This window comes from Zonotrichia albicollis, chromosome 12, assembly GCF_047830755.1.
Source record: "Zonotrichia albicollis isolate bZonAlb1 chromosome 12, bZonAlb1.hap1, whole genome shotgun sequence".
Lineage (NCBI taxonomy): Eukaryota > Metazoa > Chordata > Aves > Passeriformes > Passerellidae > Zonotrichia > Zonotrichia albicollis.
Window position 1 is genome coordinate 14,340,503 of NC_133830.1, and position 14,347 is coordinate 14,354,849.

At 57.0% G+C, this 14,347-nt stretch overlaps 2 protein-coding genes across 2 annotated transcripts in view; one reads left to right on the forward strand and one right to left on the reverse strand.

The window, feature by feature from the left end:
- PPM1M (protein phosphatase, Mg2+/Mn2+ dependent 1M) lies at positions 1 to 6,333 on the reverse strand. Its single transcript, XM_074550228.1, has 10 exons — positions 6,119 to 6,333; positions 5,086 to 5,209; positions 4,249 to 4,503; positions 3,654 to 3,688; positions 2,606 to 2,690; positions 2,166 to 2,284; positions 1,704 to 1,767; positions 764 to 871; positions 415 to 596; positions 1 to 145 (listed from the first exon to the last, which is right to left on the reverse strand). Exons 1-10 carry the CDS (start codon positions 6,331 to 6,333, stop codon positions 1 to 3), a joined length of 1,332 nt encoding a protein of 443 aa, XP_074406329.1.
- Positions 6,212 to 14,347, forward strand: part of TWF2 (twinfilin actin binding protein 2) — a 23,617-nt gene continuing 15,481 nt past the window's right edge. Inside the window, exon 1 of the mRNA XM_005485490.4 lies at positions 6,212 to 6,521. Coding sequence (XP_005485547.2) covers positions 6,332 to 6,521 — 190 coding nt within the window. The 5' untranslated portion in view covers positions 6,212 to 6,331. The remainder of the gene's footprint in view (positions 6,522 to 14,347) is intronic.

A 14,347-nucleotide genomic window follows, 5' to 3' on the forward strand; every position in this document is an offset into this window, starting at 1 on the left:
TCAGTCCTCTTCCCTGTTGTGTAGGGGAATGACAAATACAGAGATGTCATCGTAGGATGCCTCGTGGCTGTCATCCAGCATCCACTGGTGGCCTCTCTTCTTTCCTCTTGCCCTGCAGACCAAGCACTTGGCCAGTTCTGAAAACCTGGGGGTAGAAAAATGCAAGGGCTAATATAGCAACTATTGCCCTTAAGTTGCTGATGAGAGATGTGGCTTTATGTTGTCAAAATAACAGGGGTTTTTAAGACATCAGCTTTGTAATTGTTACTTTAGGATGGGAACAGATTATAGGCAGTTTGCAAAGTCACAGAAAAGTGGTCATGCCAGAGCTGACCTGGAAGCACTGGGGTCTCAGCCTGCTTTAGGTCTGACCAGGTTCTTTGGAAGGGAAAACAAAGGCAAAGCTGGTATTACCTTTGAGGATCTGTCCTGTTTTCTGCAAGGAAGCTCCTGACCACATGGGCCACCTCATCATTGCACAGAACATCCCAAAGGCCATCAGTTGCCATGATGAGGACATCATCTTCCTTAATGTCATGCACAGCAAAGTCAAATACATTCACCTGGAAAGCAGAGCAGTAAATCTGTGACAATTCCTGCAATGTAACAGGGGTCAGGGAGATGGGACTGCCCCTGAGAGATGACACACTGGGACCAGGGTGCTTGGAGAAATGCTAAGACCTGCCAGGTCTTTAAAAGGTGCATCCTTCAGAGGAGCAGCTTGTTCAATTCCACCCTCCAGTTCCCATGTGCTGTGACTGACCTTAGGGATGCAGGAGAGGAAGGGTTTGACTTCAATGTTGGTGTCAATGACCTTGAGCTGATGATCCCCCAGGCCTCGAGAGACAGCCAGAGTGCCCAGCAGGCGAGCCTGGCCCCAAACAGAGCAAAACAGGATTGAAATGTCAGGGTGTGGGGCCTTTCAAGGCTGGTGTGTGGCTTGTCCTGACTGATCTATGTGTTGCTTCAGGACCTTCCTCCAAGCCTCACCCAGAACAGCTTCTGGAGGCTTTGGAGATGGAGGAATGATCAGAAGCAATGTCCTGATGGGAGTGTGGAAGCAGCCTGACAGTGAATGTGGCCCATGGTGTGCTCTGGAGTTAGTACATGTGCTCTGGGTAATGCTGCAGACCTCAGGAGGCCCATGGTGGCATCTGCTCTTGGTTTGAGGTGGCAGGAAAGACAGTTGGGCTGGTTTGGGGGTGTCTGTCTGTCCTGGCAAAGGAGGTTCTGCACTGACTAAAGGGAGTGGCACATGGGTTGTAGTGCTGGGGGAGTGATGGGACTTCCTGCAGGCAGATGCTGGATGGGTGCAGTCACTGCCTCTCCCTACCTCCTCCTTCCCTCTCCAGGTTCATTGCTCAGCCTCTCCTCGAGGAGGACAGTTTGTGGGAAAGGCACTAGAGCTAAAGGAGACAGTCCCAAGTGGGAGCTGATGAAGTTCTCATCTGAATCGAGTTCTATGTGCAAGCCCTCAGGGCTGCCCTCTGCTCTGCTGTACTCTGGAGGAGGGAGCTCCAGAGGGCTCTGGGTTACACCAGCCAGGCAGCAAAGGAAGCTGCTGTACCCAGGCTGTGGGACTGTGCTGTGCTGGAGAACAGAGCTCCAGGTCTGCTCTAGTGCCCCAGAGTGTGACATGAGTGACACTGAGGACCCCCAGAAGACTTGCCTGTGCCTTCCCAAGGTGTAAAGCATTAAGCTACCTGCTTCCCATGACCATGGACCAGAGGATACTTGAGGTCAGCCTTCTCCACCGTCTTGTACCCCCTGGAACAGAGAATTCACTGTTGATTTGGGATTTGTCTGCCTTGATAGTACAACCCAGCCAGAGCATTTTGACTCTGACTCTTGTGGTATCCCCATGCACAGGCAGCTCACTGAGGATAGGGCAAGGTGATCCTCACTCTCCCTCCCCAGCTTCTACTTGCATCAGCTTGGGACTGCCTGCAGCAGCCCTGTACCCATGGATGCCAGAAGGACCATCCTGACTGTTTTCTAACCACCCTGCCAGGGCCAGGGTCCTTTGGAGGGAGCTGCTCACAGCTTCCCTACCATCGTGCTGCTGCTCTCATTGGCAGGATGTGCCCCTTGTCCCCTCACTCCCCCATGGGTGTGAGCAGATGAAGCTGCCCTGGCTGCAGCCCTGCAGGGCAGAAGGGACTCACCAGCCCTCCATGAAGTAATCCCGGTACAGCACTTTGTGGCCCACATCATCTCCCTTCAGCCTCCGAGGAAACTCAAAGCGGGTGAATTCACCATCCAGGAGCTTGGGGAAAAGGAAAGCCTGGAGGAGGGAATGGAGAGCTGAGCATGGACCTGTTCTGCTTCAGTGGAGTAGGGCATCAGAGCTGCTTCTGCCTCAGGACTGGCACTCCCAGCAGCAGAATGGAGACCAGAATTGGGAAAGCACATTCCAGTGAGGACATGAACATCTCCCATACTAAAGACTGTTGGCTGAATTTCTACCCCAGCCCTCCCTGGCTGGTTCCAGCTGACATTATGGCCACACAGTGGCCTTCAAGGAAAGCTGGAGGTCCTCTTGCCACAAGCCCTGTCTGGCCCAGTGGGATGCCTGCAGCTGGATTGTGTGGAAGGAGTCACTCACCAAGTGCTGGATTCGCTGCCTCTCTGACTCGGGGGTGAACTCACTGCTCATGGGCACAATGCTGTCCTTCAGGACAAGAATTGCCCTACAAGGGGGAAGAGGCAAAGCTCAGCTGTGCCAGAGAATAGCTGTGCACCCAAAACTGTTAAAAATACCAGTGTATTTCAAGTAACTCCATTGCAGTTGCACTGTTGCAGCAGAGAACTGTGCTTGCCTGGTTTGACAGTGATCAAGCTCGCTGTTAGAGGAATGGGGGGCCACAGCCAAGTGAGGGAAATCACCCTTCACTTTGAAACACCTGCCAGGCTGAGTGGGCTGCTGCATTACCACCCCAAGGCTGTGTCTGGGCAGCTTTAGTCCCTTGAAATCCCCAAACTGTTCCAGAAGGCATGAGAGCCTTTCTTCCAACAGGTCCTGTGCCTGGCAGGAGAGGGATGGCTGGGCTGCACATTTACTGTCTGTAGGATTAAATCAGAGCTGTGCTTTAACCTGGCAGCTAAACACCACACAGCCACTCACTCACTCACTCCTCCACACCCAGTGGGATGGGGCAGGCAACTGGGAAAAAGGAAAGTAAAATCTGTCAGTTGAGAGAAGAAAAGTTTATTAGGACAGGAATGGAGGCAAAATCATAATGAGAAAAGGATTAGAATATAGAAAACAACTGATGCACAGTGCAGTTGCTCCCCACCTTCTGACTGATACCCAGCCACTTCCCCAGCAGTGGCCCCAGGCCACCTTTTCCCTGAATTCACACACTGAGCATGGTGCCATGTGGTCTGGAACATCCCTTGGGGGCAGCTGTCCTAGCTGTGTCCCCTCCCAGCTTCTTGTGCCCCCAAACCTCCTTGCTGGTGGGGTGAGAAGCTGAAAAGTCCCTGACTGTGAGCAGCTGCTGAGCAGTGCTTGCACAACTCAAATATCAGTGGGTGTTCAACGGTGTTCTCTAGAACTCTGTCCCAGCTGAAACCAGGACAGAAAGATGCTGGAAACCCTGCTTAACTCCCAGCTCTCATCCCCAGCAACTTCCCCCTTTATTATGACTCACCTGCTGTCCCCAGCATTGGCCACATAGAGCTTTCCCTGGAAATAAAGGGCAGCCAGAGCAGTGCAACCTCCTGTCTGGTTTGTAGCTTCCATCTCCTGGCCAATGACTTCATCCTGTTGGTTTCAACAAGTTTGGAGACTGGTGTGATCTGGGCTGCTGCTTTCTACAGTCTCATCCCTCCCAGCAGAAATCCAGAACCAAAACTGACTGTGGATGGGCCACAGGAAGCCAGCAAAGTAACAGGCAATGTTGCTTCTGTACAGCCTACACAGCTGCTGCTCCTGCACTATGGGTGCTTTGGGAGGGTGATGGGGAGAGCTCAGACTTGTAGATGCTCTATGAGTGTGACACCAGCCTCCTGCCTGCCCTACAGAATTGTTCAGAACTACTGCAACTTTGCTCTGGGTCAGCTCTGCCAATACACAACCCTGACACAGGCCCTGGGCTCTGACCCAGTGTGATCTCAGCACACATTTAAAGGTTTGGCCCAATGCTCCAGCCTACTCAGTGAGCAGAACAGCAGACCCTGTCCTTGCAGGGCTCAGGGAGGGTCAGGCTGTGGCCAGCAGGAGTGGTGCCCTGCACGGGTACTCACACATTCCTGGAAGGCATTCTCCAGGGCTCCCACCACCAGGTCTGTAGCGTGGATGTGCTTCTCCTCCACGAACTGGGGGTCACTGTCACAAACGCAGCGCCCGCTGAGGTGCATGGGGGGCTGGGCCTCGGTGATGCCTCCCACAACCTCCTCCAGCTTCTGCTTGATGCAGTAGTGCAGATAGTTGGAGGCGATGATGGCAGCGTCTGGGCCGCCGTGGCCATCAAACAGCGCCCAGTAGTGACCAGTCAGGAACTGAGGAACAGGGACAGGACAGGGGCTGAAGGGCCTGTACAGATGGCAGGCTCAGAGCCAGCATGCCACTGCATGTGTTTTGTTTGATTTTCCACCCCAGCTTCCCTTCCCTGCCACTGGTGAATCTCTTCAAACTCAAGTGATGCCCATGTGCTGCTCCGCCTGACCCATCATTTGAGCATCTGGATTTGCACCACACCACTCATGGGCTGCGTTAGGGGAGATGAGGCCATTTCACCAGAAGTGCAGCACAGCCTGGTGAGAGCGTCCCGTGTGCCCAGCTCATGCTGCTGGGCAACACACACTGGTGCTTGAAAGCACAGGGAGGACAGGAAAGGTGAGGGCACCAAGAGCTTGGATGACCTCAAATGCTGCAAGTCATGGGCTGCAGAAGTAGAAATGGTATTTACAGAGCTATGTATTTGCTGGCCATAGGGTACACAGGTCCCCTAAATACATCCAAGGGTTTCAGCACGTGGGCACGTAGGACTGATGGAGCAATCTGTGTTTCCTGAACTTGCATCCCTGGGTGGCAGCAAGAGGCTGGCAGCAGGGTGAGCACAGTCTGCCTGGGGGCAATACCTGTGTGGAGCACAGGATCAGCCATTCCTCATCCTCCTCCAGGCCTGGCTCTCTCCTCCGGACAGAGATCTGACAGCAGGCTGCCTGGTCCTCATTGAACTCCGACTTCTCGGCATTGATAACCCTGCAAACACTCAGGTAAGGTGTGGGGACACCTCTGCAGCCCCTGCAAACAGCTGCACCTTGCCCCTCCTTTCCAGCCCCAGCTCCCTGCTGAAGGATCAAACTCAAAGATCTCTCTGCTGATGACTGAAATATTAAGTCATTTATGTGCAACAGGGGAAAGCCCAGCTGGGGACACAGAGACCTGCACCCTGGCCTCAGGCAGCCCTGTCAGCAGCCCACACCGTGCCATTTCCTTGTTGACACAGTGCATTGCAGAACCACCACCCTTGCTTTTCCTTCCAGCCTCGGTGATGTTTGTCCCTGGGTGGGAGCGGGCTCTCCTGGCATTTCACGCTGTGCCATCCCAGCACCGCGGGGTCATGTCGCTCTGGCCAGGACGTGGGGACAGCTCCTGCCTGATCCATCCCTCCGCCACTTAAAACAGCAAACCAAGAGGTTTCTAAAATCGTGCCATCCCCTTCCTTCGCTTTAAAGCCACTGTGCGAGGAGCGGTGCTGCTCTCGGGGCTGTCCCGGCCACTGTCCTAGCGCTGGAGCCGGCACGGGGCTGGCAGGGGGTGGCCAGGGCTGTCCCCGCCAGCCCCGGCAGGACGGAGAGGGGCCGGAGGATTCACCGCCCCGCCAAGCCTGCTCTGGGGCACAAAGCCGCTCTCTGCTGGTCCGCAGATGCTTCAGGAGGCCGAGCTGTGCCTGCGGGCGGCCCCTCCGGCCCGGGGCGGCTGCAGCCGAGGGGCGCAGCGAGGGCAGGTGGGGAGCGATCGCCCGGGCACCCCTCCAGGAGCCCCCCAAGCCTCCCCCGCCCCCTCCACCCCCTAAACCTGCCCTATTCCCCGGTGCCGGCCCCGGCAGCGCCCCCCGCCCGCCCGGAGCCCGCCCGGAGCCCTCCCGGAGCTGCCGGCTGCACTCACTCGGCGTATCCCGCGCCCCAGGGCAGCGGCCGCTCGGGCGCGGCTCCGCGCACGGCCCGCCCGCCCCGCGGGGCCTCCTCGCCGCCGCCGGGCACGAACTTGGGCCGGCGGTAGCGCAGGGCGGGGGGCGGCGGGCCCGGGCCCGGTGTCGGGGCTCCGCCGGGCCGCTCCGCGGGGCCGCCCCGCCGCCAGCGCCGCAGCCACTCGCCCGACATGGCGGGGCAGGTGCGGCTCCTCCCGGCCCGGCCGCGGTCCCGCCCCGGGGCGGCGCGGAGCGGAGCGGCCCCGCGCTCCGGAACGGGCGGTGCTGCCTGCCCAGCCGTTTCCTGCCCGGGACGCGGCGGAGCGGAGCCGAGCGGAGCGGAGCCGAGCGGAGCCATGACTCACCAGACCGGCATCCACGGTGAGCGGCGCTCGCCCAGCCCTCGGGTCCCCCGGCCCGTCCCGGAGCTGCCCCCGCCGCTCGGCCCCCGCCCGGGCCGGGCTGCCCCGCCGCGCCCCCGGCAGCGGCACCCCCGGACCGCGCCCCGCGCATCCCCGGCCCCGCCGCGGCGGCTGCGGGCGCTGTCGCGACAGCGGCGGGGATGGGGGCGATAAAATGAAGCTTCGGGTTCATCGGTTCTCCGGTGGAAGCCCCGCAGGCGGGTTTCCTGCGGTTGGCGGGGGAGGGGGACACTGAGTCAGGCTCGGAGGGAGCGTTTGGGTGCCGGCAGGAGGGGCGGGAGGGGCTCAGCCCCGGGGTGCCGCCGGTGCGGGGCTCTCCCGCATCCTTTGTCTGGGCTGATGCTCAGCACCCGCCGCGACGTGCTCGGACAGATGTGTCACGCTCGTCTGCCTGGCCACGGCCCCGGCCACCGCTCCCTTGCCCACGGGGATGCTCGGCCCCAGCTGCTCCCCAGCCCGGGGGAGCGCCCGAGTGAATTCCTGCTTCCCGATTTCTCCGCCCGCTCCCCACAGGACCCAGCCAGCACCCCGACACGGCGGCTTCTGCATTTCTGAGTGTGCTTGGTGCATGACTGACTGTGTGTCCTCACGGTATTTCCCTCCTGCCCCTCGCCTCGCCAGCTCAATTAGCAATATTAATCAGGAGTAGAGGTGCTGCATAATTTATGTAACCGAATCAATATGCGAGCAGGGATGTGAGAGCCGCTGCCCTGGAGCCCTGCTCTGTGCGGTCGGGTGTGAATGCAGCCCGCAGCGTGTCCCGGGAGGGAGCTGGCACAGTGGCCCCGCAGATCCCTCTGGCCAGCACCTTTGTGCCGGGGTGGGAATTTGTGTCTGCTGGTCCTTCCTGGCAAGAGCATCCTTGTTCCTTCAGCATGGTCGAGAACATCCTTCCCCTCCAGTTGCTTCTGGAGGGGCTGTAGCTGAGGAGCGGCCGGTGTTGATGCTTAGATGTTCCTCCTGCTTGTGCTCAGGAGAGCTGGTGGTCGTTGATGGCGTTTGGGTTCTGGTTCATTGCTTCTGGCTTAAACTGAGATCCTGAAGCACATGCTCTAATTAAATCTTCCTTGTTTTGTAAAAATATAACAATAATTTTAAAAAGTCAAAAATCAGCAGGATGGAGCCCTGCACCCACCTGAGCTCTGGGGGTGCTGGCCCCATCTGCAGAGCTGTCCATGGGCTTTGGGCAGGCAGGGCCCGTTGTACAGTGTGCCCCCGGAGATGCTGCCTGTTGCTCTCTGGCCATGCCCTGCTGCTCCTGTGCTGCTGGTGCTGTCCTTCGTGGCACCCCGCAGCTGCCAGGGAGGGAGATGTGCCAGCTTGGCTCCCTCTGAGAGCCCTGCCCTTGGCTGACCTTGGTTGCCCACTGTGCCCAGTGCTGGGAGTCACCGTGGGATGTGACGTGCCCTGTCAGCGGCAAAGGGGAAGGGACTCCACTTCCCCCAGGGAGCTGCAGTGCAGGGAGGGGATGGACCTCATGACTCTGCCCTGGCAGCAGATTCCTGGGCTGGGGTGGTGTAAAATCCCCCCTGTGGCTGTGGAAAGTAGCTTGTGTTGGGTGGTCTGGCTGTCCCAGCATCCTGGACGTGTCTGGGCTCTCTCTCCGTGCCCTGTTGCACCGTCTCTCTTCCCGGAAGCTGCTGTTTCCTCTCTGAATGCAAATCTGCCCCTCCAACACCTGTGATGCACAACTGGGGTGCCCCAGGCTTTAAGGGAACGCCCCCTTCGAGGTGGATTTGGGATATTTCAGTCTGCCCCACCCCGTCATGGTGATTGAATTTTTCTGTTTGCTCAGCAAAGATCAGATTCCATACCGAATGAGGAAGAGCAATCCCACTGCTACTTTCATCCCCTCTGCTGAGGCACTGAGGTCTCTTGTTTGCTGGGAGGAGGAATTATGCACTTCTTCCTGGTTTCTGGGGCTTCGCTATGTTTGTGTGCACCCAGCATTTTCTGTTTCTTCATTCCCATTTCTCCCCCATTTTCGGGAAGACATCTGCTCCCAGGGGAGTTGTGATCAGGTTCTGCAGCTGCCTTAGGGGAGGTTGCAGACAAGCTGGGAGGGATTTTGCTTGACACAGAGCTAGATCTGTGTGAGGCAGGGTGACGTGGTGGTGGGGAACCCCCGAGCTGAGACGCTCCCACGTCATCCCTCCATCCATCCTCATTCAGCTTTTGGGGAGAAACAGGTGCAGGGGAAGCTCTGGCAGGGAGAGCTGGGGGGTCAGGGAGTGCAGTCAAGCCTGAGCCTTTCATGCAGGGGCAAGAGGCTAATTATTGTTTTTTTAGGTATCTCAGGCAGCTCTCTTGAAGGTGCTGGCAAGAAAACCAGGCTGCCATGGAGACTGCCAGGCTGGGGAGGCGGTTGGAAGCTCTCAAAGGGTGCTGTGGGCTTCCTGGGGCTGGAAACCTGCTTTTTAGCTGCTGCTGGGAGGACTCATTGAGTGGTTTTGTGGTTCCTATTTTGCTCTGAGAGCATTAGCATTAGATTGGAACAGCATTTGCTGCCTGAGCTCAGAACCTTGGGCAGGCAGTGCTGAACCGGGCTTTGATGCTGGTGGGAGGTCATCTGCTTTCAGCTGCTTCTGGGAGCTCTTTCAAGACCACTGGGTAGAGAGAAAAAGTCTCTTAGAGGGTATTTTTTCATCTAGAAAATAGAGAAATCAAATGCATTTTGTTTCTCTAACCTAAAAATAGAGTTTGGTGCCTGCTCTTTCTGGGGGAGGTGGTGAGATCTGGGGGTAGGGGAGAACCTTTGTTCCCATCCTCAGCTGAGCTGCCACTTTGCCCCAGGATCTTGCTTTGGGAATGCATCTGGTAGGAGTGGATGTTTGCTTCAGGAGGAGCATAACCATGGTGCACATGAGCAGGAATGCTGTCAGATGAGTAAAAAAGGAGCATAAGGTGGGACCCAGGAGCTGCTGGGTCTGCCAAAGTCTTGGTGGAAAGCAGGCAGATTCCTGTCTCTCTAGTGAGAAGAAGGAAGGAGCTTCTCTGCCCATCAGCACACCATTAGCCCCTCTCCTCTGGCTGTGTTGGGAGGCAGCACTGGCTCCTGAGGCGCCTGGGTGCACAAATTTGGGGGGCAGCTTTGGAATGCTGGAGGCACCCCCTAAGCAGAGACATGCCACAAGGTGCCATCAGTGAAGGAGGAGAAGGAGAAGGAGAAGGGATGGCTGGTTCATGGCCCCTTTTGTCCATGGGAACAGAGGGCACTGGGCTGCTGCAAGGATATTTTTGGGGAGCCAGACCCAGTCTCTTTTCTGGGGCCACCTTGGAGGTTGATGTCCCCTGGGAGTATGGCCCATATCCAAGGGGCAGGCACATCAGGATGGCCAGGGCAGCAGCACTGGTGGCAGACCAGATAAATGAGATGTCAAACCTCTTGAAGCAGTGATGGGATGGAGGAAATCCTTTGGGAAGTGTGCAGTGAGACTAAATGCAGTGAGATTGTGGCCAAGTCTGTCCCTGGGTGCCTGTGCACAAACCAGTGCTGCGCTGGTGGCTTGACTGGGCGGAGAAAAGGAGCAGCAGCAGCTTCTGCAGGCCAGGACAGACCATGTGTGCTGCACCACCACTGTGCCCCAGGATCCAGCTGATGCTGCCTGCAGGGTCAGTGCTGCCTGCCCTGGAGCAAGGGAAGGGATGAGTAACTCCAATCCAAGGTGGCAAAGTGCAGACAACACAGGTCCTGGGCACGCGTGGAAAATCAGGTGTTGAGAAGCAATTGTCTGGTGTCAGGCAGGTGGCTCCAAGTCTCTGGGTGGGATTTGCACCAAGGACCAGGAGCTGTCCATGTGAAATCCTGCAGGAATACAGTCTAGCCCCACAGAAAATTGGGAGAAAAGCAAAGCTTTTCTCCTCTCTTGCTCCCTTTCCCCCCTGCCCCACTCCCTTCTCTCTCTTTTCTTCTGACATCTGTAGCTTTTTTCCTCAGAAAAGATTCCCTGCAAGGACATATTTATTTTTTCCATGGTGAGGAATAAAATCCTCTTACTGCTTAAACTGGCCAACCGTGTCCATCGGCAGCAAAGCTCCCTGCAGCAGCGAGTTGAGCAGGCACTGCCTAAAGGAGTTACACTGGGATAGACTGAAAAGAAGGAATGTTAGCAGCAGCAAAAGCTATTTTGTGCCTGTTGCAGTTGTATCCTTTCCTGGCTGCCCAGACCAGGAGCTGGGCAGGGAGAGTGTGGGTAATGCAGGTATAACCATGTTTTATTCATCACCATCCTGACTTCTGTCTGGCCACGCATCCCTGGAATTTGGACAAGTTTTGCCTGGGTTTGTGGCTGGATTTTTGGCTGAGTTTCCCTGTTACATCCCAGGCAGGCTGTGCCCCAGACAGTGAAAGGGAAGCAGTTGCATTGAGTTGAAGAAGATGCCCAAGGAATGAAAGATTGATGGCCCGGGGCTCGGGTTTCCCGCCGGGAGGGCAGGGAGACTGCGTGTATTGGGAGAGGCATCTGTTTCAGGGAGCATCTATTATTGATCGGGGAGCTGCGTGGGGCCACGGGGAAGGGTCAAAGCAGCAGGAACCTGCTGTGCCCCAACACGTGGGCAAGGGGCTGCAGGAGGGGGGGATGCTGTGGCTGTCACCTCCATCCCCGTTCTGTGGCGCTTCCCGGGCATTGCACGGGTGGCAATCCCTGGGAGAGAGGGGCCCTTGCTGTGGCCACGGTGTCACCAGTGCCTCTGTGTCCCCTTGGTGCCATCAGTGCCTCTGTGCCCCCCTGCAGCCCCTCTGTGCTCACAGAAGCTCCCTGGGGCTGTAAACAGCAGGAAAAGCTCCGTCTGGGGCAGCTTTTGGCAGGGTGGTACCCACAAGCAGCATCGTTCAGCAGCTTCAATAAGAGCCCGTGCTTCAGGCTCTGGAATCTCCTGGGGACTGATCCAAAGGGGCCCATCCCAGCACAGGGCACCCTCTGGCTGCCAGCAGCGTCTGTCCTGGTGACATCCCTCTGTCTGCCAGGAGGTGCCAGGGTCTGGCTGCCCTGCTGCTGCCTGGGCTGGGGGAATGCAGGCTTTGCTCTGAATGCACCTTTTGGTCAGTGCTGCCCCAGGGCTGGCTCTGTCCTGCCCTCCTCCCACAGCTCCAGTTCTCCTCTGGCACTTTGCCTGCAGGGTCAGGGCCACCTGAGGGCCACTGCTGGCCAGCCACCACCTCACTGTCGCACCTGAGCTGCCACCCCAGCCTGGGTGCCGTCAGCTGGCTCTGCTCAGCCCTCCACCCCAAATGGAGGTGCCACTGGGCTGGAGGCTGTGTGGGACCTGGGACATGCTCTTATCAGCTTCTGAAGGCTGTTTGTGCCCAGGGGACAGCTCACTGCAGCCTACAAACAGGTGGGACAGGGAGGAGCTGCAGGCTCAGTGGCTGAAGGTGATTTTGGACAGGGGTGTGTGTGCCCACCAGGTCTGCCATGGGGGTCAGCAGCAGGGCTGCCCTCTAGAAGGGCCAGAAGGTTCCTCAGGTGCCTCTGGGCTCACACTGCCTCAAAGCAGCAACATCCATTTTTCAGGGCAAGAATGGAGTCATGGTGTCCTTCCCAGGGTTTGGGCACCCTCATCATGAGCTTTCCCAAGCACCACAGTGGGTCTTGATGTTCCTGGCTGGAAAACCAGTACAGACTGTTCATGATTTTTATTCTGTTCCTGGGCTGACCAGGTGCAGCTGCTGCAGGCTCTGCCCTCTGGCCCAGGTGCTGTGTGTGCTGTGCCTGGCTCCTTGCACGATGCTGGGTGTGCTGTTGGTGCTGTGCCTGCAGCCTTGGCAGCGCCAGATAACGTGGTCCTGCTCTTGTTTGTGCCTGCAGCAGTGTGACGTGACTAACCTGGACTTGGCTTGTCACCCACCTCTCTCTGGAGCTGCTGGACCCTGCCCTTTCTGGTCCTTTCTCCAGTTATGGTACTTTGCCTTCTATTGAGTTTCATCCTGTTTCTTTTCTTCCCAGCCCATTTCTCCAGTCTCCTGAGAGAACGCTGAGTTTTTCTGCAGTGCACACTTGCACCTCCTGTAGCTTCCCACCTTACAGCTGCAGGAAGCACTGCTGCAGCTGCCAGAAGTGCTCATGGAGATGTGGATAAAGCTGCACCCACCCCAGGTGCCCAGGACACTGCTCCATCCCAGCTCTGGTCCCTCCCTGAGTGAGTTACCCATGCAGTGCTGTGTCTGTGCTAAGGAGGCTCAGCACCCCCGTGTTCCCAAGCTGGCATCTGACACTTGGAGACACTTAGAAGCTGAGCTGGGAGCCCTGAAGCCCACAGGGGTCTGGCTGTGCTGGGGGAAGCATGAGGGATCTCATGCATCTTGGCCTCAGCAGATCCACACTGGCTGTAGCCCAGCTGGGATTTCTTTCTGGATTATTTGTTCCAGGATTTTCCAGGAGCCCATGTCTGGAGGGTGAGTTGGATCTGTGGGTCCCTTTCAGTCCTGTTGCTCCTCCCTCTCCCTTGGTTTTTATGGGTTTTCAGCTCTGCAGTTGTGTCCTGGAGGCTCCCTGGCAGGGGATGCCATGAGGCACCATCTCCTCCAGCTCTTCCTCCAGAGCCAACTGTGGACTTCTCTATTAATATTTCAGGCACACAAGCCATCTCATCAAGTCTGCTGTGCCAATTAAGTGGTAATCATGCCCTAATGAAGCAGTGCTGAGCTCGTGCTCAAACCTTCCCTGGTTTATTCCTCTGCCTCGTCGCTGGCTCTTGGCTCTGCGTTGTGAGAGGCAGAAGGGGACATTGGAGACACTCTGGTTTTTATGTAAATGAAATTTGCTTTAAAAAAAAACCTCCAAACCAGCAGAATTAAATTTTGCAAGCCTCCTGTGGGGTTTTTTGAAAGCTTTGCTGCTGTCTCCTCTGGAAATGTTCTCCCTCCTTGGAAGACCTTGTGGTATTTCCTGTGCTTGGCTTCTCTGGCAGCATCCAGGCTTTTCCTGGATCCCTTCAACCCCTGGGTACCTACACAGACCCCAGTGCTTGGCTGTCATTGTCAGCCACTCACCTGCCAATCATCCTGGCTGTCAATCTGCAGGGCACTCCCAGCATTTCCAACTGGGCTGCAGGGTTGCATTTGCCCAGACTCCTGATTTTCCAGTTCTGGGAAGGATGGGGTCACACTGGAGGGATTTGCGAGCAGGTTAGTGCTGCAGAGCTTTCCTATTTCTTCCCTGAATTGATGCTGTAGAAACATCCAAGAGTGGTGTTATTCTCTCATAGTTTTGCAGTGTGATAGGAGTTGGTGAAACTTGATGCTTAGTAAGAGTTTTGTCTCCTGCATGAGGTTTCCTGAGTGTTTAAATGTATTTTTCTCTTCCTCTTCCTCCTCGTGTGTGTGCAATAACCACAGATGCTGCCAGGAGGAAACTGCCACTCTCAACAGGGAAAGGGGCTAAAAATACCAGAGTATCCTTGGCTGGGCACAGCAGGAGCAGGCTGAGCTCCCAGCTGGTGCTGGGTGAAGGTCTGCCCTGGGAGCTGGGAGAGCTGCATGTCCTGATGCTGCTGGAGGGAGCCTGCTTGTGGTTTGATGGGATTACACCAGCAAACCTTCTGTTTGTCCCCTGACGTGCCATTGAGGCACCCCTGCATCCCTCTGCAGGGGTGTCTGTGTGCCCATCCCTGCAGGCTCCTGTCAGGAGGGCATCTCTGGGTCAGTGTGGGAGCTGCTCTCCCTGCTGTGTGCCTCTCCTGTCCGCAGGAGAGAATTCAGCATCCCCTGATCGGGGCAGGCTGAGCTGGGCACCGTCCCAGAGCATCCCTGTGGGCACAGGCAGGAGAGCCTGGGAGCTCCCC